Consider the following 25,035-nt stretch of genomic DNA (forward strand, 5'->3'; position numbering starts at 1 on the left):
TAAAGTCACAGAAACTCTATTTATTGTAGCAAACACTTTCATGTCATTTGAGAGAACTCAGAATTCTGTGAAACAGGTTTGACTTTCTACAATTAAATCATCCAGAATAGTCTTTATTTAAAAAAAGAAAAATCCAAACCACCAAAAGATACACTTTATGTAATAACAAAGTACAAAAAAGAAAGCCAGAATGGAAAGAAAAAGACAGCAGGCAATAGACGTGAGAAACCCTGGCATCTGTCTGCCTACTGTGCCCGCCATCATCACTACACACCCAAGACAGGCCTGATGGAATCAAGATGAGCCTGCGAGACCCACTTGGAGGCTGAAGGAAATTACTGATTAAGTGTTTAAATATTTTTATAAATAATATTAACACAAATATCCCACACTTCAGTCTTGCTTCAGCCTGGTTCTTAGTATCAAGTCAAATTCCCTCTCTATGGATATTATATTAGACTTTCTTCTGAAGTCAGGCTCACTCCCACTTTACCACGCTCATGACTAAGTGATGTCATTTGTGCTAGCAGGTTCGTACATGAACGGGAAGGAAGGAATCAACATGATCACTGAAGTCCCTGACTTATTCAATCAATTACAGATCATCCAGCTGACACTATGCTTTGGTATCCAACATTTCTCAAGTGTCACTTTCTAATAATGGTCTAGCCCAGTGAGTTTCTTAGGTTAAGGTAGGGCAATTTCAGCTCTGCACACACTTGCTGGGCTGCTGTTTCCTTGAATTGGTTTTGGCCCTGAAGCGAGCTGCTCCAGGGAAAGTCATGTCTTACCCGTATGTCCAGGTCCTAAAAGAAACTATTATTTTCTGTGAAAAGACAGAAGTACCAAGCAATCTATGGCTATTTCTCTATGTAGCCTTGGCTGGCCAGGAACTCACTATGTAGATCAGGCTAGCCTTGAACTTACAGAGATCCTCTTGCCTGTCTCCAGAGTGCTAGGATTAAAGCTGTGCGCCATCACACCAAGGCCTTGAAAGCTTTTTCAATCAAGAAGTTGCCTACCTATTGCAAACACAATCACCCCTCAGGAAAGCACTGTGGAACTGAGACTGTCCCCAGGCTCTCAGAGCTCATCGGATGTGATGTTCACCTTGGGTAAATGACATTCTTTACTGGTTTGACAGTTCTGAAGAATGTCCCTGTAGTGGTTCTTCAGATCCTCATACAAAGCAACGGTTTCTTGTGAGTGGGCCAATGGTAACACTTTTTCGTTCAGCAGCATCTGTACTTGGAATTCTTCTTGAGGCGTCTTGGCGTTTTCACAATGGTAAAGCACAAATATTAGGTTTGCGGCATAGGGTACGATGCGACCACTTCGGAACTGGCGATGGACTTGCTCCTTAAAATTATACGCTGTCAGGGGCTCCCTGTCTTTGAAGTAGCCCATGAGTGAGAGCAGGGGCAGGAGGGTCTCTGCATGACCAAACTGGAGGATGACGGGAGAAGAAACCGGCTGAGACCTTAAACGAGAAATTGAAGGGAAAACTTATTCATGCCATAAGAAATTATAATTATACTTAGTGGTACCTAATTTCCTCATTTTAAAATGTAATCCCATCTTTAATTTTTTTTTAATTATTATTACATTTAGTGGAGGCTCACTAATGCTGTGGAATACCCCTTTACACTGTGTGAATGTATGTCACTGTGATTGGTTTAATAAAGAAGCTGACTAGCCAACAGCTGGTCAGATAAGGTTATGCAGGAAAGCCAGACCAGGAGAATGCTGGGAGGAAGAACGGCGGAGTCTGGAGTTGCCAGCCAGACACAGAGGGGACAGGAGATGAGTGTGCCATGTTAATAAAGGCAGCACCACGTGGCAGAGCGTAAATAAGGAATATGGGTTAACTTAAAATTTAAGAGCTAGTTAGTGATAAGCTAAGCTATTGGCTGAGCATTTATAATTAATCTAAGTCTCAGTGTGTTTGAGAGCGGCTGCAGGAAAACTCCACCGACACACTAATGCCACAGCATGGAGGTCAGAGGACAGATGTCAGGAGTCGGTCCTTTCCTTCCACCAGTGGGTCCAGACTGAACTCGATGGTGAGGCTTGGCAGGCAAGCACCCTTACCCCCTGAGCCATCTTGATGGCTCCTATTTTAAAAAGTTCTTTATATAAGTAACTCAAGCATACGGCTGAAATTCTGTGGGAGTAAACGTCGAGGTCTAGGAATTAGGATACCCAGAGAGCTGCAGACCTGTCTAAAGTAGAACACATGGCCATTCTGTCTGCAGACCTGTCTAAAGTAGAACACATGGCCATTCTGTCTGCAGACCTGTCTAAAGTAGAACACATGGCCATTCTGTCTGCAGACCTGTCTAAAGTAGAACACATGGCCATTCTGTTGAGAAGACCCTGAAGTGTTCCCTTCAGCACTGGACTGCCTTCTGTGAGGCGCCGGGGGAGCGCCTGGGAGACTGATCCATGGAGCGCTCCCCAGTGAATGAAGGCACTTAAAGTGTTGTCCTTTATCTTTTCAAGTTTTCTTTTCTCAATATGTATTTTTTCATTTGTGTGTGTGCATATACACGTGTGTGCACTTTCGCACACACACGCAGAAGCCAGGAGAAGGTGCTGAGTGCCAGACTCTGCCACTTTCCTTTGAGACTAGAGGTCTTTCCCCAAAGGCTGCCATTTTTGTGGTGAGGCCAGAACCCAGCAGAATCCAGTAATTCTCCTGTTCCTGTCCCCCTAGAGCTGAAGTAAATACAATAACACACATGCATATACATGTTGGGAGGAGAGATCAAAAGGGCTGAGTATATATTATGAGTTCAGGGTCCTGTTAAACACATCCAAACTATAGAAATTAAACCTAGGTTGTGATCCATTTGAACTAGAGTTTGAACCTAAGAACACGTGTGTTCTATCACGGAGCTTGCTATAATCCCTGCCCCTGACCCAGATTTTAAATTTGAAGATTCTTTATGCTTAAATAAAAAAAAAAAATGTAAGTCTCATTTTCTTCTTTTGTCTCCCTTGCTGCCAATAATATTGTAAAAGCATGACTTTTCAGAAGGAAGTTAAGAAAAATAGTGCTTTAAAACGTTTACTGTGGGGCTAGAGAGTGCAGTGAAGAGCACACACTAGTCTTGAAGAGGGCCCAAGTTTAGTTCCCAACATCCACATCGGGTAGCTCCCAACTGCCTGTAACTCCAGCTCCATGGGATCTGATGCCCTCTGCTGGCATGCATGTGTGCATATGCACACACACATAAAAATTAAAAGTAACTTTTTTTAAAAGATCAAAAGTTTTTAAAAGGTTTATTGAGTATTTTATGAACAATCAAACTGTTTATATATTAGATTCATAAAAGGAAGCCATGCAAACCACAAATAAATTACTGTTTTCTGGCATTTGATTGAATTTTAAAGTAACATATTTTTCTATAAATAATTATTTATTTATAGAAAAATTATTATAAAATAATTTCAAAAATTATTTTATAAATTTTTTTATAAATAGATATTTTTATGAGTAGATAAAATTATTATTTATAAAATAAATTATTATAGAAGGGGCTGGATACATGGCTTAGCTGTTTAGAGCACTGGCTGCTCTTTCGGAGGATCTGGGTTCTATTCCCAGCACCCACATGATGGCTCTCAACCATCTGTAACCTCAGTTCCAGTGGCCCCAATGCCCTCTTCTGTCCTCCATGGACACTGCACATATGTGGTGTACATACATACATGCAAGCAAAACCTACACATAAATAAAAATTTAAATTTAAGACAGTTTGCAACAGGAAGGAAAAGTGCTAGCTTTTATAAATGCCATCATACATCCTCTAATACAGAACACTCTCTACTGAAAAAGTTTGCAATATATGAAAAACAGAAATTTCTGGCTAATATGCCAGTACAACAAAACAAAGATAATTACAATTATAGCTAAGGGTAAAGATGTTTCTAATTCCTCATATAAACAGTCTAAAAAACTAAATGAGAATCATCAAAAGCAGTTAGAACATGATTTTGCTAATTCCAAATGTGCTTGTAGGAAGTAATAACTATTTAATAGTTTATATATTCTATAGAAACCTAGTAAAGATATTTTAAACTTATAAAATAATGTCAAATAAGAAAGGAGGAATAAGCATGATTTCATGTGTGATGTTTTACTGCGGCTCAAAGCATCCAGCCTGAAGCAGATGTTCTTGTAACTAGGAAAAAGGGAACAAGGTGATGCTGCTCATATTAAAATAAAAGGTCTGAATAAAACGGTCACATTCAATTTTGCAAGATGCGATAAGGAGCAGTCTTTTCTAAGACACCCTGGGCTGATCTGCTAGGTGTGGCAGAAGCATCAGCCACGCCAAGTGCTAGGCCCCACACTCAGTGCTCACGAGGGTTGGGGCGAAGAGAACGGCAGGTAGGACGAGGAAATGTATTTCTGGCTCGCACAGATAGCAGCATCTAACTGTTGGAATTCTTCCATCTGAGGAGGAGGTCAGGTCTGCAGAGCACTGTGTACATACTGCTTCCTGCCCTAACAACGGAACAAAATGCAGGGATGTACTTGTGTTCTCTGTATACAGGAATACACTGGACTCACTCCATAGACCAGTCCAGCCTCAAACTCACAGAGATTTGCCTGTCTCTGCCTCCCAAGTGCTACGATTAAAGACAGGCATGTACTACTACGCAGGCCATAAAGTTAAATATTTTAAAAGATTGGTTTCCTTCAGGTAGAATATACCTGAACATTAGAAGTAAACTTGTGGCTTGCTATCCTGGCTCTGGATGCAAGCTCACACCATTTACGCCTTTATAAACTTGAGCACCTGCTGAACCGAGTACAGGAGAAGGCAGGGCCTCCGCAGCTCAAAGCTGAGGGCACAATAACGTATTCAGCAAGTCAGACCCAATGGTAAGCCACTTCCTTTGCAGAGCAGCTGGACTGAACTACAGCAGTAAAACAGCGCAGAGCAGCAAATCAATGTGTGACAGCAGACATCACGGTGTCCTAAGAGCTGGGGCGCTGTAGCAGCAGGGGTCATACACATTAGTGATACAAGGGGTTAGAGTCCGGAGGCTGGTTCAGGTCGTGCTCTTTCTAAAACATAAGTGTATCACACTACACTGAAGACAAACACCATGCCAACCGTGTACTCACTTGACGAGTAACATACTGTAAAATTCACCAGATACCCCAAAGCACCAACCCCAAGGTAGAAAGTTGGTTACCCCACGACTTACGTTTCATCATACAATCTGAGCTAAAACAACTAAAAAAAATGATGTGGAAAAAAACTTAACTTCCTCTCCTGTAAGAAAATACTTACAAAAAGAGTAGAAGAATTCACCTAGGGAATCAGGTACCGTTTACTTTCAAACCACTGCTGATTTAAAATAATTTCAAACCAGCTTCCATCTGGGAATGAAACAGTATCCCACCTGCTAGCTCAGGAGGATTGTGGGGTGTCAGTGTTTGGTCCCCAGGTTCTTAGTCTACAAGTCTGAATCCACCAATTTCAAAAGCATGCCCATGTCAAGTCGCAGGGAGTGAGACGATGGCTTAAGTTCCTACACTGGCAGAAACTCTTCCAAGGATTTATAAAATGCAAGGACCACCTACCTAGGCTTTTTACTCAGAAGTAGCACACAGTAAGAAAACAAAAGTGTTAAGAATTTCTTGTTTCTCCTTGTATGGTGCTAGTGGTTAACCTTGGGGCTCTGCAATCACAAAGCAGACACCCTACCACTACTGTATTCTTCCAGACCTTTTCTCACTTTGACTTTAGAGATGGAATCTCACCATTTACCCAGTATCTCGGGGAGTTCACTATTTACCTCAGGCTGGTATCGAATTTTTGATCATTCTGCCTCAACTTCCCTAGTACTGGGATTACAGTCAGGTACTACCATGTATGACACTCTCTCTCTCTCTCTCTCTCTCTCTCTCTCTCTCTCTCTCTCTGTCACACACACACACACACACACACACACACACACACCCCTACACCTTATTCTTGATTTTTTTCATTTCAAACACAGCACTGAAAGACTTTAATGGATGGCTAGCTTGAGGTTTTAAGGGTAGGAAGGTGAACTTAGCCTACTTTCAATTAAGCTGTAATCAGAAGAGTCGGGTCTCTAATGTGATCCTTCTGAGTTAGCCATTTTGAGTGCTGGGGTTGCTGGGAGTTTGCTACCATGACAGACTGGGCCACTGACTCTCAACAGCACTTACATTAATAATAGCTTAGAATATAAACTGCTTGAGTCCCAAACATACATTTTTCTTCATTACTTTGTTTCAGATAGCCTGAATTCAACTTGGATATCATTGGATATTTAAGTAAAATAAACAAATAGAGATAACAAAGCAGTATCTACTCTTCAAGGCTCTTCAAGAGCATAGCTTTCTTCCTTAAGGCTCCTAAGAAAGCATAAGAAAAGCATTTAAATCAGTTTTGGGATATAAAATGCAAATCAACTTAGACAATTTTTTTAGTTATTTTAAAATTACAAAGTTCAAAATCAAGAGTCCATTTACAACTAAGAATAGCAGAATGTTTTTCTTATAAACAAGAGGATGTGGCACTATGTAAATTGATTTCTACTATGTCGTTTAAAACTTGATTGGTAAAAATATCAGATACACATAGACTTCCATGGAAACATCCATGTCAAAAAGGGGACTGTGTCCCCCCCAAGGGTTAATACAGTCCATAAACAGTGACCCATGCTAACATCTGCCTGCCCTTTTATAAGACTTACTTAAATGTCTGTTTAGGGGGATATGTTTAAGTAATAGAAGCATTCAAAGAAAAAAATAGCACGTTTCTCTTCGAAATTACACCTGAGCAGCAAATGTGTGTGTGTGTGTGTGTGTGTGTGTGTGTGTGTGTGTGTGTGTGTGTGTGTGTGCAGGATCCTCAACTCTGGGAGGCTGGATGAGTTGTGTGATTTGTGCACGTGCGTACAAAGGACTCTTTCCTGTGTCCACACCATGTTTTCTTCCTCTCCATGTCCCATCCTCTCCTACTCCCTCTGTCTGTCTTCCCAACCATTTCCCTTCCTGTTTTCTCGTCTTGCCGTGTGCTTTGTTCACGACCCTCTGGGTTGTACCAAGGTTGCCAGCAGAAGCATGGGTGAGGGAGGGGTTGTTTACTGGAGCCCATGCACCTCAACAGTGGCTACACTCCTAAAGAGAGTGCCTCCCTTCCCCACCGGCCTTTAACTGCCAACAGCTTCCAGGGAGAGATGCGGCCTCGTGAGCACTTCAAACATCTTCAAATATCCAAGAGTATATGATCTGATTTTCTCAGAAGCCATTGAAAGTCTGCGCGCAGTTTTGAAAGTCTCTAACTTTTTAGAAGGGGATATTTCCTTTGGCTCATGTTTCAGAGTTTAGTCATCTCCAGTCTCCAGATGAGCGACTGGACAGAACCCAGTGGCAGCAGGACCTGGTGGAATAGAGCTGTTCACTTCACAGCCAATCAGGAAGCAGAAAGAAAGGGTAAATCAGTAACTCCTATAAGGAAGCAATTAAGGTTCATTTCTAAGAACATGTTGCCATTGTTCCAAGCACTAAAACTGAATAGTAAACCTTAGAGAGTTCAATCTAGTTCTAAGCCATCTCCTGGGAATTGGTTGGCTCCAATTCATACAGGCCCAAGCACTCCGTGAAAGCACCAAAAGCCCCATTTCTGCCTTGACTGCATCCCAAGGATAGCATGAGAATCTGTCTGGATGCAAATGGGAGTAAATGTGCCTGTGTGGGAATGAGGGAAGATCTCTCTCTCTCTCTCTCTCTCTCTCTCTCTCTCTCTCTCTCTCTCTCTCTCTCTCTCTCTCTCACACACACACACACACACACACACACACACAGGAGGGGGCTTGTTGGGAAGAAGGGTTCAGTAGGAAGGGGAAGAGATCAGAGAGGGTAATGGAATGAATATGCGGAAGAGATCATATACACGTATGAAATTTAATTAAAGTTGCTTGCATGACCATGGACAAGGAATTGTGGGATTATGAAGACATAGGCACCTTCCAATGACTACATCACTGAAGAATGTCCCCCTCACCCCCAGCAGCCACTAGCTGACCACAGCTCCTCAGTCACAGCTCTACAGTTAAGGTAGAGACTCTCATGCTCTACCTTATTTTTGACACAAGATCACTCACTGAACCTGCAACTCACCAGTCGGGCTACACTGGCTGGTCGGTGAACCCGGAATCTACCTGTCTCTGCCTCCAGAGCAGGGGTTGTAGAAGTGTGCTGACATGTCCTGCTGTTTACACGGGTTCTGGGGATTCTAGTGCAGATCTGGGTGCTTGCACGGCAAACACCTCCCTGCGGAACCATCCTCCTCCTAGCTCCTACACAAACCCAGTAAATCAGATCTCAGAAACAAGTCCAGTGCAGTCAGTGGGTTACCTTATGTTACCCAGGAAGCAAACGGCTCTGCAAAGGACACCTTATTTTACTTATATAAATCAGTGAGGAGATTTTAAATCTTCAAACAAAACCAAAATTTAATCAGAAGTCTAAAATCACATCAAGAAATGAGACTATGTATATGTTCAAAATGGGTAAAATGCCTTAATTGGAAATGCTCAGGAAGAAAAACTAATAATTGTATGTTTTCCCCCAAATGTACTCAGCTAGATCTTTCTAAGCTCTTAATTTATGTTTCACACGCAACTGGTGTTACACAAACTCTGTTTCCAAATACGATCTAGGAATATCAGATGGAGGTTGGGGCAGATCTCACCACTTGCACGCTTATGTAAGAGCACAAACACGTGGCTAGAACTGCCAGAGCTCTAAGAAGCTTTGAGAAGAAAATTAGCGATAATAAATTTTGTTTACAAGTCTTCTTATACATATGACTGCAGTAAGTCTCTGGAGAAGCACGCATTTGACAATGTAAGCCTGGAACTAAAATGGCTCAAACATATTTTGTTCTTAAGTAAAACCACGTAGAAATTGAGCTCACAAGGTAGAACAGGGACAAGGCTACTGTTACCCTCCCTGCTAGTCTTAGGAAGTGGGAAGAATCATATGAAACAGCAGTTTTCAGACAGACAACAGAGTGAGAGAGGAAGCAGGCCAATGAGCTGCCCCCCCAGGTGCCCCGGCTGACTGCCTAGAACTTGCCGGCTGTGGTGGAGGGCGGGAGAGCACACGGCAAGGCAATCCTGAGATGAGTGAGAATCCAGAGAGGTAACGCTGGCTGGAACTCATGGAGCAGATCCCAGAGAAGAGAAGCTACAGGGAAGGGAGCTGGGGAGTCCAGAGGGGCTGCTCGAAATGTCAGCTGCTGCTGCTACACACACGGAGCCACACATCCAAATCTGGAGGACAGGATCAGCAAAAAATATTCCCAACGCTAGCAAGCCAAACTGGTAAAAACTCAAATCCATAGGAAAATCTCCCTGGTGGGACAATTCAGCTCAAGAGGCATCAATAAAAAACAAAAGAGGGCCGGGCGGTGGTGGCGCACGCCTTTAATCCCAGCACTTGGGAGGCAGAGCCAGGCGGATCTCTGTGAGTTCGAGGCCAGCCTGGGCTACCAAGTGAGTCCCAGGAAAGGCGCAAAGCTACACATAGAAACCCTGTCTCGAAAAACCAAAAAAAAAAAACAAAAACAAAAAAAAAACAAAAGAGGGCCGGAGAGATGGCTCAAAGTTAAGAGTGTTTCTTGCTCTTCCACAAGAACTGGGTTCTGTTCCCGACACCCATGTTGAGTAGCTCACAAAGCATGTAACTCCAGCTCCAAGGGATCCAACATTCTCTTCTGCCATCTGCAGGAACCTGCATTCATCCACATACACACGCATAACTAAAAATAAAATAAAATTTAAAAAAGACAGTGCTAATGATTTAGCGGGTATACACACATGTGGAATTCAGCAAGTTGTACACTAAATATACAAAGATGACTGTATATTGTGTTAACTATAATTGAACAATAAAGACATAAAGCAAACTCCAGCTATCCAAAGTCACATGATCAGAACTGTCCCTTAGGAAGCAGACATACTGGTGTGGAGTTAATAAGACCCAACTGAACGGAAGCCTTGCAGGCAGTTGCTAAGATCTAGGAGGAGCTGAGGAGGTGTATCAGTTGGTGAACTGTTGCTTAGCTCTCCAGCACCCACATAAGAAGCTGTGTGTGGCGGTGTGCATCTGTACCTCCAGAGCTGGGCGCAGACACAAGAGTATCCCTGGCGCTCATCGGCTAATCAGCCTAGCCAACCTGTGAGAGCCTACCTTAAAAAGCAGGATCAGGAACAGTGGAGGAAGACAACATTGGGGGCTGACCTCCACACACATGCTTATATCTGTGCACAGACATGTACTTACATAGCTACTACACACATATACATAGAAAATAATTCAATGTTTTTTTAAATCTAGGAAAAAAGAGGTATTAGCTTAAATTGAGGTTAGTTGTGATGAAGATGAAGGAAATGTAAAGAATTGGAAAGTATAAAAAATGTAAACTGGAAGGTTAAAACAGCCGAACAGATGGCTTGGAGGGTAACGGCCCTTGCCTCCAAGTCTCACAACCTGAGTTTGACACCTGGAATCTACACGGTAGGAGAGAACAGACTAGATACAGACAGTGAGGGAGATGAGTCCATAATGACATGTGGTCTTGTGGCTTGGGTGTCTGTCTGGGAGGCTGATGTGGCACTAAAGTAGGAAGCACAGGAGAAAAAGCAGCATTGTAGACGGGCCGCTATCTACACCACATTCTACACCACACACACATACAGCACTGACTATCCAAGGCATCAGGTTAGTTACTGAAGACAAAGCAGTATACTGAAAATGTCTTAGACTCACACAGAAAAACAAGGAAAACTTGTCTAACAAAACAAAACAAAAAACCAGTTAGACATACAAATCTGAACTTAAGGACTGGCCATGCTGTTTACATAAACGCTCCCTTATTTAGCCCATAATCTTCCAATCTCTAGCACTAAAGAGATCATGGCCCTAGGGTTACACTCCACAGTCCCAACTTTACAAAAAATGATCTAGAATGTGAACAATTCCTAAGAACTTTAAGAGACAATGTCCCCCGTTTTAATGAGTAAATTGACAAAAACAGTACAAATTTATTGTACCCCATACAAGAGTGGCATGGCACAGTGGTTTCAATGCTACCATCTAACATTAAAAGAATGAATTACACAGCCTAAAAAAATAACCCTATTAATTACAAAATCTGAAATACCCAAGGCATAAGAGACCACCAAAAGACATACACTACTACTGAGTAGATACTTTGGAGGGATTTGCTCAGTCACATAGATGTTTAATGTCAGAAACTGCCAATGTTCTCCAGAAAGGGTAATATTTTACATTTCTATCAGCCATGAAGAAGGTTGATCCTCTTATTTCCTCCAGTTTAGGGGGTATATTAGTGGTACTTCACTGTGGCACTGATATCCGTGATGATAGATGATGGAAAATGTGATAAATACTTTCTCATATACGCACTTGCCATCCATGTAGCTTCTGAAATGAAGTCTGTTTAAAACTTTGCTCTTCTTTCTCATTTGGGAGGGGGCATAATGACTATTTAACACAGGACTTATTAAGTACAGATTCTACCACTATACCTGTAACTCTTTTTATACATTTTTTTAAAAAAACAGATTCTTTTATTAAGTAAGACATAATTCTCTATATATTCTGGATTCAAATTCTTATACACATGTAAGTTTTGCAAATATTTTCTATTTCCAATAGTATCCTTTGAGAAGAATAGTTTAAAATGTAATAAACCTATTTTATGAATTTTTATTAATGGATCATGTTTTGGGTCTTACATTTAAGAAAGCCTCACTCAATCCAAGATCATGAATGTTTTCTTCTGAGAATTTAATCTTTTACAATTAGGTCATTGCTCTTATTTTCTTTCCAGAAGATTTATGGTTTTAGGCTGTACATTAAAATCTATGACTCCTTATTTATGGTGGGAAAGGTCTAAGTATCTTATTTTTTAACACAGATGTCCAACTGTCCCAGCATCATCTACTAAAAATGTGTTCCTTTTCCCGTAGTATTGACTTGGCATCTTTTGTTGAAAATCAATTTAACACACATAGTTGTTCTTCAGTATTCATGGGGAATTGGTTCTAGGACTCCCCCATGGAAAACCACATATAAAATGGTGTAATATTTACATATGACCCATGTTTATCCTGCCATACACTTTAAATTATCTCCAGATTATTTCTAATGGCTCTGTAAAGGCTAATATTCAGTATTATTCAGAGAATAATGACAAATAAAATCTGCATATATTCAGTGCCCATGTGAATTTACACATGTAGTTAACTAAATACTGAGGAAGAAAACCCATGGATATAGATGGCCTACTATATATGAGTTTATTTCATGATGCTACTGTATCCCTTGATCTATCTGACTATATTATGTCTGAGGGTATCTTTTTGAGGCAGGGTTTTTGTTATGTAACCCAAGATGATCCTCTAACTCATAATTCTGCCTCAGCCTCCAAGTGCTGGGATTCCAGGAGCATACCAGCACACCAGTACACCAGGTGCACACCAGCATACCAGGAGCACACCAGCACACCAGGTGCACACCAGCACACCAGGAGCACACCAGCACACCAGGCTTTCTGTAGGTTCTGATAGAAGTATGACAAATTCTTTTGCTCTTTTTCAAACTTATTTTTATTTCTATAGATCCTTTAAATTCCTGTGTAAATTTTGGAACTTCTCAATTTTTACAAAGAAACTTGTGGAATTTTTATAAGAATTCAACTCAACCATAGCCAGGTGTGGTAGTGCATGCCTTTAATCACATCACTTGGGAGGCAGGGACTGTGAGTTCAAGACCAGCCTGGTCTACATAGTGAGTTCCAGGACAGCTAGAGCTACATAATAAAGAGAACTTGTCTCAAAAAGAAAGAAAGAAAAACAAAACAAAACAAAACAAAAAACCCAAAGAATTCTACTCAACCAATAATTGGGTCTTGCAATTCAAAAATATGCTATGCCTTGCAATTTTGGAATTTCTCTCTTTGTACTGTCTTGAATTTTCAGTATATAGAAATTCTTATTTATTTTAAAACACTACTGATAATATTTTATTACTTAAGCTTTGAACTAGAATTAAATCATAATAACAAGCCTTACAAAGTTATTTAAGAGCCTCTTGACGCAATTACAAATTTATCATCTCTTAGACTCAACACTGAGCCAATGAACAATGACCAACCAGGAAAGGTCTGTTATCTCATAAAGCCGGAAGCCATTCAGAAAGTCAAACAGGAAAACATTAACTCTTATCGTTAGTATTATCTTTATTTGAAATCCCCACAGAAGCTTCTGGTTGGACCAGCGGTATGGCTCAGCTGGTAAAAGAACTTGGCACCAAGCCTGATGATCCAAGGTTAATACCTGGAACCCATACGATGGAAGAGAAAAATCAGCTCCTGCAAGTCATCCCTTGACATCCACACAATCAATCAATCAATCAATCAATCAATCAATCAATAAACACATGCCTTTTTTTTTTTTTTTTTATGTTTCTGGTAGCAGAAACCAAATAGTTAACCTAGTTGAGGGTTTTATTAGGGTTTTTTTTTCCCCTAGCTTCCATCAAACCCAAGAACATTTTACAAATTAGTGCTGGGTCCATAAATAAAATACACTGGTCTGAACAAAATGTACTACTTGAACTACCGTGAAACAGACCATCTCCAGCTTCTGCTGCCTCCTTTTGGTCAACATCTGTAAATATGTATCTGTCAAATGAAACAGGGTTGAGGGTCTAGCAAATATTTCCATTATGAAACTTTAATTTTGTTTGCTTGTTTTTGGTGCTAGAGACCTCACACTCGGCATGCACTCTACCACTGAGCTACACCCTCAAGCCCATAAGAACTATTTGTAAAAATAACTTTTAAAGTATCAATGTTAACAAAAGCTTCATTTCTTCAAATGAGAGATTCTCTTTTAAAGTAAAAGCATTTTGCATATTCATGTCAGGAGCTATTTTGTAACAGAAACTACAAAGAACTCGAGTGTCACTGAGAAGTGAAGATGGTTAAAACTGACAGACACTCACAGTTGGACGGCCTCACTGCATGCAGTACCTATGTGATTACAGAACCATTACTAGAAATGTAATGATGAGAGAGAAAAAAAACAAGTCTAATACACAGTAGGACTTCAATAAAACTAGCATACTGACTGGGCAGTATCAATTACCGTATCTTTTTTTTTTAAACACACACAAAAAAATCATGCATTATAAGATATTTTCCAGAAGCTTATGAACACCAAGTTGCAAGTGAACTCCACATTTTTTTTTTCTGGAGCTGAGGACCGAACCCAGGGCCTTGCGCTTGCTAGGCAAGCGCTCTACCACTGAGCTAAATCCCCAACTGAACTCCACATTTTTAAAGACATTTTTACCTTTGCTTCTGCTCGACTGCCTTGTCCAGGTGCAGAAAGATATCCTGAAACAGGGTACAGCTTGAACGGCTGTTAATGGTATAGCCATAACTTCGTTTCCAATACTGTTTTAGATCGTTTAAATATTCCAGGACCTAAACAGGAACATTTCAAAAGTCATTTCTAATACAGTTCCAGAAATGTAACAGATTCCCTGACTAATAAGAATTCTCAGAAGAGTTAGTCAAAGTTTAGGAGCAGAGTTAGGTCAGTGAGCTGAGCCCCAAACAAAACACATTAAAGTCAACCAAAGGGAAAAAGTTAGTACAATGTACAGACAGGTTCAACATAAAAGGAACTAGGTGAAAATATATTAAGTCAACTCAGATATAAAACAATAGAATTAGGAATAAAAACAGTAGCAAATTACCATTACAAAAAAATCGCCCTGTGCACACTCTTAATACGTCATAAAAACCTTGAAAATGCAGGTACAACAGACTTTTATAGCAAAGTGTGAGCTTCCTGACTTGGGAAAATATGAGCAAATAAAAACTAGAGTCAAAGATCTAAAGAAAAGTTGAGTCTTTAAATGTTGAGGGGCAGGTTTACCAGATGGCAGATCTGGATAATGAGATGACTTTTTAGGAAAATCTTAAACACAAAAGCTGACCACAGAACGGGAAAGACAGATGCATTTAAAGAGAGGAAGGTGCAGAGCTGTCCAACAGGCAACAGCTGGCTCTGCACCCTCTCTTGTAAGACCCGCCTGGCTGCTGCCAAAGCGACTTCTGGGTGACCTCTATCTTAACTATCCCATCACCACGGGAGAGCGCACATTAACATCTTTTGTTCCTTGTGCTTATCCTGTATCAGTCTTTTCAGTTCTAAGCAAATATCTGACATAAAACAATTATTTGCTAAATAACAGCACAAGTGGTTCAACATTTCACAAAGTCCTGTATAACTAAAAATTTCCAGAATTCTCAGAATTGAGTAAATGTCACTTCATTTAAAATCTGTTATGCATTGTGTGTGTGTGTGTGTGTGTGTGTGTGTGCGCGCACATGCACAGAAGCACACGTCTTTGAATGGGCAGGTGTATGCCAAGAGTGGAGGTCAGAGGACAAGTTGCAGGGGGTGGCTCTCTCCTTCTACCACGCAGACTCCAGGAGCTCAAACTCACATTGTCAGGTTTGGCAGCAAGCACCTCTACTAGCTGAACCATCTCACCAAGCCATCAATTTTAATTTTTCAAACATTTCAAGGGAGAATTTCAAACATAAAAAAAACACAATAGTAGTATGATAATCCCATGTGTACCCATCATCCACCTTCACCAGTAATCAACATTTAGTCAATTCTGTTTCAACTATGCTCTAGTTACCAATGGATTATCCTCAAGTAAATCCCTCATACAATTTTATTTCATCTGTAAATACTTCACTAAGTAAACCTACTGCATAGTATAAGTTCTAAGTTGTAAGGAACAAAATTATTTTTAATCAAATTACTATAAAAGCAAACACAGAATACTTAAAAGACATCCTTATATTTTTTTTCTTAAATTAAGAAAAGTATGTGCATGAGTGTGTGCTTGAATGATTTGTGTGTGTGTGTGTGTGTGTGTGTGTGTGTGTGTGTGTGTACCATGTATGAGCAGGAGCCTTTGAAGGTCAGAAGAAGGCATTAAACCCTGAGATTTGGAGTTAAGGAAGGTTATGAGCCACAATGTGGATGAATCTGAGTCCTTTGCAAGCACTGCGAGGGCTCTTAATTGCTGGGTCATCTCTCCAGCAACAATGTATTTTGAATGAAAAATTTAACTAATTCCCTATATATGTGTGTGTATGTGTGTGTGTGTGTGTGTGTGTGTGTGTGTGTGTGTGTGTATATATAAACTCTTAATTTATTTAAACATGTATTTCAAATTGTCAAGTCATGTTGCCTAAATGAGTTCTTTGATTACACAGAGCAAAAGGTGTACCCACAACAGACAAACCTGGTAGGCAACATTTTCATGAAATGACTGAATATATCAAGGATGTGACAAACTGACATAATTCTTTGTAATGGGATACATTTAGAAGTATCTCAAGTAGAATTCTTATAAAAAATGTTTAATCTGAATTTATATAAGTAAAAAGTCAGACACATCCAAGACATTTTGCAGAAAAAAAAAGCCTAGATTCCTACAAGACACCAATGCATGGCAGATGAAAGAAAGCTGGAGTGCTTTTCTAGCCTAAAGGAGGTTAAATAGACATGCCACCAAACGGGATCAGTGATCCTTGATGAGAGTCTGAATTTAAGAAGAACAGCTGCAGAGGGCTTCATTAAGACACCCATGAAGAAAGAGAGCTTAGGGGAGCGGGAGATCCCAGCTGGATCAAAAACAGAGAGGGAGAACAAGGAATAAGAGACACCATGATAAATGAAGACCACATGAGAATAGGAAGAAGCAAAGTACTAGAGAGGTCCCCAGAAATCCACAAAGATACCTCCACAATAGACTGCTGGCAATGGTCAAGAGACAGCCCGAACTGACCTACTTCGGTGATAGGATGGCCAAACACCCTAATTGTCGTGCTAGAAACCTCATCCAATGACTGATGGAAGTGGATGCAGAGATCCACGGCTAGGCCCCAGGTGGAGGAGCTCCAGGAGTCCAATTGGCAAGAAAGAGGAGGGTTTGTATAAGTGAGAATTGTTGAGACCAAGATTGGAAAAAGCACAGGGACAAATAGCCAAACTAATGGAAACACATGAACTATGAACAAATAGCTGAGGAGCCCCCAACTGGATCAGGCCCTCTGGATAAGTGAGATAGTTGATTAGCTTGATCTGTTTGGGAGGCACCCAGGCAGTGGGACCGGGACCTGTCCTTAGTGCATGAGCTGGCTGTTTGGAAACTGGGCCTTATGCAGGGACACTTCGCTCAGCCTGGGAGGAGGGGACTGGACCTGCCTGGACTGAATCTACCAGGTTGAGCTGAATCCCCAGGGGAGTCTTTGCCCTCGAAGAGATGGGAATGGGGGGTGGGCTGGGGGGAAGGTGGGGGGGCGGGAGGGGGGAGGACAGGGGAATCCATGGCTGATATGTAAAATTAAATTAAATTATAAAATAAAAAAATTTTAAAAAAAAGACACCCATGAAAACTGTGAGTTGGGCCATTATACATTACAGTTAGAATATATACTACAATACCTGAAAATATGGTACAAATGGTTAGATATTTATGGTCTTGTAGGAGGATGATCTTGTTTAGATGTACAAGTGCTCATTGTGTTATTCTTATAGTGTCTACCAATTTGAAAAATTTCAGATCACATAAAAGGGAGGACTCACAAGCAATAAGAGATATATAATTATAAAAGGAAAAAGACAAGTCTTTAACATTAAAAAGTTCCGGGGGGCATCCTGACACACACAGCATTTAACAAATATGGTGTCAGATTTCTGCCGTACATCAGTTACCTACCAGTAGAAAAGAAGATGTACAGAAAGCAAGAGTAAAATGTTTGAGAGAAGAGGAAGTGAACAAGGGAGGGTGAGGGCAGTACACATAGGGGATGAGACATGGGTCAGCAGAGGCAGGTCATGGCCACCTCAAGGAAAGCAGTGCACACTGTCCGCCTTTACAAGGGACCGCATGGACAGAGCCACTCAGAACAGGAAAGAACAGGCAGCCAAGTCAATTACATCCTAAACGTTTCAAAACTACAGTAACCCGGGCAGATGAGTTCAGTTACATGAAGTTTCTCTATTATCAAAATTCATCATTTATATAATATTGAAAATCATCTCAGTTATGATTTTCCCCTGGACCCAAGTGGCGTGAGTAGGGAGGAGATGATGCTTTGACGTACGTGAATGGTGACCAGAAATTTCTTTGTATTTATATTGGTAAAATTATTAATGGTGCTCTTTTCATTTCAAAAGTGTCCAGTTAAAGGGGGAGTGGGGAGGGGGGAGAAGAAATCTAAAGGGAGTAGAGGTAAGGAAACAAAAGTTGGCAACGGGAGAGGAAGGCAAATATCTCACGCTTCCTCTCATACACAGAAACCAGAAAACCGGCTGGGGTAGATAGAGAATGGGGAGGAGGACAGGGAAGGGCAGAGGGGCGGGGGAAGCAAAGTTAGTGTGTGACGTGTGTACAGAGTCAAACCCATTATTTTGTAGCTAACTGAAAAAACTAAAACATGAAACGGGACTGGGAAGGTGGTATAGACTCAGGTTCTCTGAGGCTAACTCGGCTTTATACTGGCCCTGCCAATTCTGCCAGCAGTAGGTATTTAATGAGCTTGGAGCCCATTACAGGTTACAGGGGATGAGAAAAAGCAGGCCATCCAGCAGTGACTCAGAGCACAAAGGGGAATAACAAACACCCACCCACTCTGGCACTCGGTACCTTACAGCAGCCTTCACTGCTCCCAACTCTCATACGAGGCCCTCTGGTACGAGTCTAGGAACCATGGCATAACCTTTGACCTGCTGCTGGTCACCTAAGCCTCCACAAAACAAAATGAAGCACCTTCATGTGCTTGAAATCCTGCTCTGTTTGGTAAGGAGCATATTTCTTTAGAATTTAAGTAAGTTGGGAGCAATGCTCAATTCCCATATGAAACACTGATGTTTTATGTAATAAGGAGTAACTAAGGTCCAGAAGTCTATAATCCTGGATGATCCAAAATATTTCCCTAATCCATCCGTTCTAGACCCCAGCACTCAAGATTCCGGCAACATCCAGCTCCCTTAAAGTCACTAAAGGGTTTCTGTACTCCTTCAAAGTCCACATATCAGGTGACTGCAGGGGAAATGAAGCAGACAGAAACTGTGGTACACCACTGCCACCACCAGGTGGAACCAGGCGCCTCTTCGTCAAATGATTAGATCTCAATTTCTCATGAATTTGATGAATTCAAGGGAAGAATCAGGTCTGTGGGAAATGGTCCTCTCTGAGCCTAGTTCTGTTTTGTATTAGCCCTCCACCTCTCCCAGCACTGGGTTTCTAATTGGGATGAGAGGGGGGCACTTAGAAATCAAATTACCATGAAAGGAATGTTTTTCTGAGTTCTATGAACCCAAATTATTTACCTACTTATGCATCCATCCCTCCTTATTTAGGAAAACTGGGAGTTAGTCACAGGCAGTTTATATCTCCTAATCTTACTTATTTTCTGGAACACTGCTTTAAATTAACAAGAAGAAGTTCAATTAATGACTAAAAACCACAAGGGGGAAAAAATACAAACGAACTTACCTTTGCATCCTCTACATCAAACACATCACACCAGGGAGAGTGGACACCTTTAATTGCCAGGTCAAATGAACAGGTGAAAAAAGCTACCTGAATTAAGTCTGGGGGAGAAAACAGGCAAAATCTGTGGGTTACTAGTGTCTCTAGTTTTTAAAGACTTTATACTATAGTTATAGAGACCCATAGACTACGATGAGCACAGTTACACACACAGCTGAAAAAACTGAGTATTTCTGGAGACAAGACTATCAGGGGATCAAGGCTTGACCTGCGCAATGTAAACAGACAACCGTAAGCACCAGAAGAAACTGCCAGGGGGCACTTCTGTCCATTGAGACTACGAAGCAGTCTGGAAACGGCCGTTTTTAAAGTTTCTAAACTTAGTTGGCTTCTAAGTGCAAGTTGTGTACCAAACCCAACCAAAGGTTAAACCAATGACTTATTAAATAGACCTCCATATTGACATCTTTAGAAGGGTAGAAAAGGAGAGCCAAAGTTTTAAGTGTTTTAGTCCTCACTTGAACATTAATAATGACAGTATATTTACTATCATTTTTTAAAATTACAAAACACTTCATATTATAATTATTAAGTACATAAATGGAGACATAAAATGTGAGAGAGGACCATAGAAGACTGAAAAGGAAGAACAGAGTGAAGGGGCCGGAGAAAGATGAAGACCCCAAGCAGAGGCAGAGGAAAGGACACTCCACACTAGCAAGGAGCAAAAGCTTGGTAACGTGGTAATAAGACCCCTTTTCCAAACTTAGCTGCCCAAGAAATTTCAGCAGATTTCAGAATAAGGCGCCAGGGATGGTTATACTGCTGCTAACTGCTTTACTTTAAACACAAACGGGTACTTAAGAAAGGGATACGTGAATTAGTACTTGGGCTACAAAAGAGGCCTTGGTCAAGAGCAGCCAAACACTGGGTTCTCTAGTAAACAAGTGGGAACATCTAAAGCTGGAGAGGTCAGGGGGAGAAGGGATGAGGTGTCAACTGCAGGGGCTGCTACCATTACTCTGATTTTTGGTTCATTTTACTGTTTTTTTCTTTCCCAAAGGAAAATGAGACCAAGATTAATTAATTGATATTATACACATTCCCTATCAGTTCAGTTTAAAGAATTCCTGAGGCAATATATTTAACAAAAAAATACATTTTGGGGTTGGAAAGATGGACCAGCAGTTAAAAGCCTTAGCTGTTCTTATAGAGGACCCAGGTTCTTCTATTCCCAGCACCCACATGAAAGCTCACAATGGTCCGTAATCTGTTCCAGAGGATCTGACCCCCTCTTCTGGCCTCCATAGGCACCAGCAGGCAACACATGTGATACACACACACACACACACACACACACACACACACACACACACACCCCTCTGCAGGCAAACACACACATAAAATAAAAATCTTTTAAAAAATATTTATATTTATATTTCATTAAGAATATACACAAAAGCCACTGGAAACTTTGGCTTCTCTAAAGAGGAAGGTTTTATAATCGCAACACCTAATAAAACAGAGTGGCTTGTTAACACTGTGTGTGTCTGATGACATGACATAGTTCATTTGGAGTCTCAGTTCTAGCTCTTAAACTATGAGGTGGTGTAGTCTAACCAGAAAACAAATGACAAAACAAACAAACAAAACCACTCTATCAAGCCAGATACAGTAGGTTTTAACATTTTCCCCTCCCACCAACACCTTCTTCTTCTAATCTTTTGGAAACTGTATAATGAGACATACAATCACTTCTCTACATATTAATATTCACCAATATCATAATAAATTATAAAGCTCTAGAAAATAAGAGAACAATTCATTTTCTAAATTTTCCACTGCTAGGTGACCATGTGCCCTTTTTTCCACCTGACCGTGTGCCCTTTTTTCCACCTGCGGTCACCAGCTTTCACTCTCCAAATGTCCCAGCATAGATGACCAGGCACAGGCAGCTGATCCACTTCAACAGCTCCAGACAGCTGCAGCTACTCATGTCCTTGGAATCTCTACACATAAAAGCTACAAACCCACTTGCCTTTTCATTTTCTAAAACCCACCATTCTCCACAATAACAAGCACTCCTAAAGTTTCCCAAAACTAAACGATTTATATGATTTATTTTACCTGCATTATTTTACAAAGAGATCATTTAGAAAAGGTAATTTTAAAATTATAAGTTATGCTTAGAGATGAAGTTCTCACAAAAAAATCCACATTTAAGAACCTTATATATTAATTTATAAAAGATTTAATGAATATGAAAATAAAATTAAGCATGTGGTATATAATTTTCCTGACCCAAGACATACTATTTAGTTAACATAAATTTAATTGTGAACCCTAAGAGGAGTAACTTGTTTTATTTGTTTGTTTACAGTTAACACTTCCAAACCGTTTAAATCAGCACTTAAATGAGATACAACAGATGTGTTACCTGCATTTAAACTGCTCACTGGCAACTGTAAAGTATTTGCAACTTTGTTTAAAAGCGTCTGCATTTCAGGTCCAGTTTTGAAGGCTTCTACATGATAAAGAGCCGAATCATTTCTTTCCACCTCAGTTAAAAACTTCTCACAATGATCGAAGAACCTCATTAGTTTATCATTAATTCTTGGAGGGTCACACTCCATATCTGAAGTGGAAAAAAAAACAGACATATGTAAATCATTGGCACAAGTGACAATTTCAAATGACTGAAAATTTAAAGTGCGAAAGGGAACATTTAACAAACTATTAAGCTGTGTCTGGGAAAAAAAATACACTGATCAAGACGAAGGTGCAGTTGCTAGTGGAGGCCGGAGGAGGAAGTCAGATCCCGGGGGAGCTGGAGCTGGAGTTAACAGACAGATGTGAGTTGCCTGAAATGGGTACTGGGAACCAAACTTGGGTCCTCTGCAAGAGTGATACTCTCAACCACAGAGCCATCTCTCCAGTGTGTGTGTGTGTGGGGTGGTTTTTTTTTTTTTTTTTTAGGTACTAGGGAACCAATTCTGGGCCTTTGTATGCTAGGCCAGCTCTCTACCCATTAGCTACCCCCCAGCACAGTTTCTTCACATAACAATTCTAATGCATGAGCCAATATGCTAAAAAGACTAAAAAAGTAGACTGAAAAGAAATGAGTTAAAGCAATACTATACAATACAAGGAAATCATCTATAGAAAAATAAATGTTTTCTTAAAACAAGAGTAATCAGGGAAGTATAGAAAGTGCACAACTGTTACTAGGCACGGCTTCCCTCCAGCACAGGTACCCTCAGAAGGCAAACGAAAAACCAGCCGTTTCCAGATATCAGGTGGACACTTCGAGAGGTCTGCTTCTCCCTGCTAAGCAAAACTCCACATGGAGCATTTCATTTTCTCAACTAACTTTCCAAGCTGTGTTACTTTACAAAATATACTGTTTTGACAAAAACTACTAAAACCAGCAAAGCAACAGCGACATTTCGGGTCTACTGTTTGATGTCAAAAGCCAGGCACCTCTGTTCTGGCTCCTCTCCTGCCTGAAGTTCAGGGGGCTTCCTGTTTAGCATAGGTTACATTATTCCCACAACTTGGCAACCAATATTTATTGGAGAAGCATTCATCATCACGCTCCAACTTGTTGGGGCCTTTTCCCAGTTATATTCAAACCATCTCAATCATCATTCTTGTATTGTTTTATTATTGTATTCTTGTATTGTATGATTCTAAGTATTGTTTCTGTATATGAACATGAAAAAAACAAGTTAGCCCATATTGTGTTAGATATATGTGCAAAAATATAAATATATATGTAAATATATTCCCCCAAAGGGTAATCCTGTCTACTCTAATTGCCAACTGGATTATAGTTCTTATAGAAACATCCTGAATAAGAGAACTCTGTCATCTTCCTATATGGCCCCAAAGAACAACCTCTCATTTGTGTTATCAAATTGTTCTGTTTCTGTGGAAACCTACAATCTGATTCTGTGGCCTTTCTCAGAAGTCCAGATGTACACAATAGACAAAACAACCCTCTACAGATAACAAGGATTCTGGCCTGACTAGTCATAAACTATGTAAGGGCAGAGAAGGAGGCACACTGAGAGGATTCCACCCCAAGAGCTCCCAAATTCTGACACAGTACAATGACAGAATAAGTTGGTACGGTGGTGCATGTGACCATATACCGCAGCTACAACGCGGGAAACGCTACAGTAAACACAAGAACAAAACAGATGGTGAAAGCAGGCCAGAGAGAGGATTTGAGGAGCAGCTTTCTAAAACAGAATGTAAATGTGGAAACACCTGAAAAGATGATGATTAAAAAAAAGTCCCACTCTAATAAGCAAAGCGGGGAGAGAAAGTTCTATATTATTAAAAAAAAAATGCGCCCAGTTGTTAAACTAGTTGTCAGGAAGAGAAAGGTTGGCGCTCAGGGGGATAACACAATTGAGAATGGGGGATATAAAACTGGGAGTGATACTTTAAGTTTTTTTTGTTTTTTGTTTTCCTCCTTCCTGCTGGATCTCTAGCGTCCCCTACAGCACTCCTCACGCAGAAAATGCTAGGAATTCACATCTGATGAGTGACTAAACGAGGGTACGTATTAAAACAGCAGAGACAACCAAGTCCACAACATCCTGTGTCCCGAGAGCGCAAACGGGAGTGGGGCTGAGCGGGGGACGTAGGGCTGCAAAAGGGGATGTGAGCAAAGGCTGCGTTGGGGGTCCGGATCTGGGGAAGGCGGGGCGCGCTGTCACCTGAGACGTCGGGCAGTGGCAGTCCTGGGTGGTAGTGTTGCCAAAGCCCTTGGAGGAAGGCGGCGCTGCTGTCCACACAGCGGTGCTTGGAGCTGGTGACCAGCCGCAGGCGGCCGTAGTTCTCCCGGCTGAAGAGGTCTGGGAAGAGGGTGGCCAGGCGCAGTGCCAGCTGTCGCATGTCCTGCCGCCCCTTCTCCACCAGCTGCCCGTCCATCCAGTCATCGTACCACAGCGGCCACTCTACCAGCGCGGCAGCCACTCCGCTGCCGCGGTCCCCGGGTCCGCGGGTCTGCAGCAGCCCCTGCAGCTGTCTCAGCTTGCGGATCTGCTTGGTCGTCGGGTAGCGGGTGCCGTGACGGATGAGGGCGACCAGCTGCACCGGGGTGCAGGTCCCCGCCAGCAGCTCCGGGTCCCGCCGCGGCGCCACCGGGTCGCCCAGCAGCCAGGGGTTGACATCTTCGTAGCGAGTCTTCGTGCCGAAGTAGGGACTGAGCACCGAAGCCGCCGGGTCGCCGCGCCCCGGGAGAGAGCAGCGCGCGAACGACGAGAGCAGCGCCGCAGCCAGGACCGCGGCGGGTGCTACCGAGGCCCGGAGGTGGCAGCGGGCGCCAGCAAGCATCCTGC

General features: G+C 41.5%; 1 protein-coding gene across 1 annotated transcript; it reads right to left on the reverse strand.

Moving 5' to 3' along the window:
* On the reverse strand, positions 1-25,035 carry Minpp1 (multiple inositol-polyphosphate phosphatase 1). Its single transcript, XM_059247313.1, has 5 exons — positions 24,412-25,035; positions 22,122-22,319; positions 19,688-19,785; positions 14,446-14,579; positions 1-1,480 (listed from the first exon to the last, which is right to left on the reverse strand). The coding sequence occupies exons 1-5, from the start codon at positions 25,028-25,030 to the stop codon at positions 1,084-1,086; spliced, it is 1,446 nt and encodes a 481-aa protein (XP_059103296.1). The 5' UTR covers positions 25,031-25,035; the 3' UTR covers positions 1-1,083.

This window comes from Peromyscus eremicus, chromosome 1 (assembly GCF_949786415.1).
Source record: "Peromyscus eremicus chromosome 1, PerEre_H2_v1, whole genome shotgun sequence".
NCBI classification, from domain to species: Eukaryota; Metazoa; Chordata; class Mammalia; order Rodentia; family Cricetidae; genus Peromyscus; species Peromyscus eremicus.

What these genes read in the sequence shown, in the direction of transcription:
- Minpp1 (XM_059247313.1), bottom strand. Translation starts at nt 25,030, where the DNA reads ATGCTTGCTGGCGCCCGCTGCCACCTCCGGGCCTCGGTAGCACCCGCC. An exon ending in GCCACTGCCCGACGTCTCAG is followed by an intron (nt 22,320 to 24,411) that starts GTGACAGCGCGC and finishes TTTCCACTTCAG; the next exon opens with ATATGGAGTGTGACCCTCCA. An exon ending in GCAGTCGAGCAGAAGCAAAG is followed by an intron (nt 1,481 to 14,445) that starts GTAAAAATGTCT and finishes TTCTCGTTTAAG; the next exon opens with GTCTCAGCCGGTTTCTTCTC.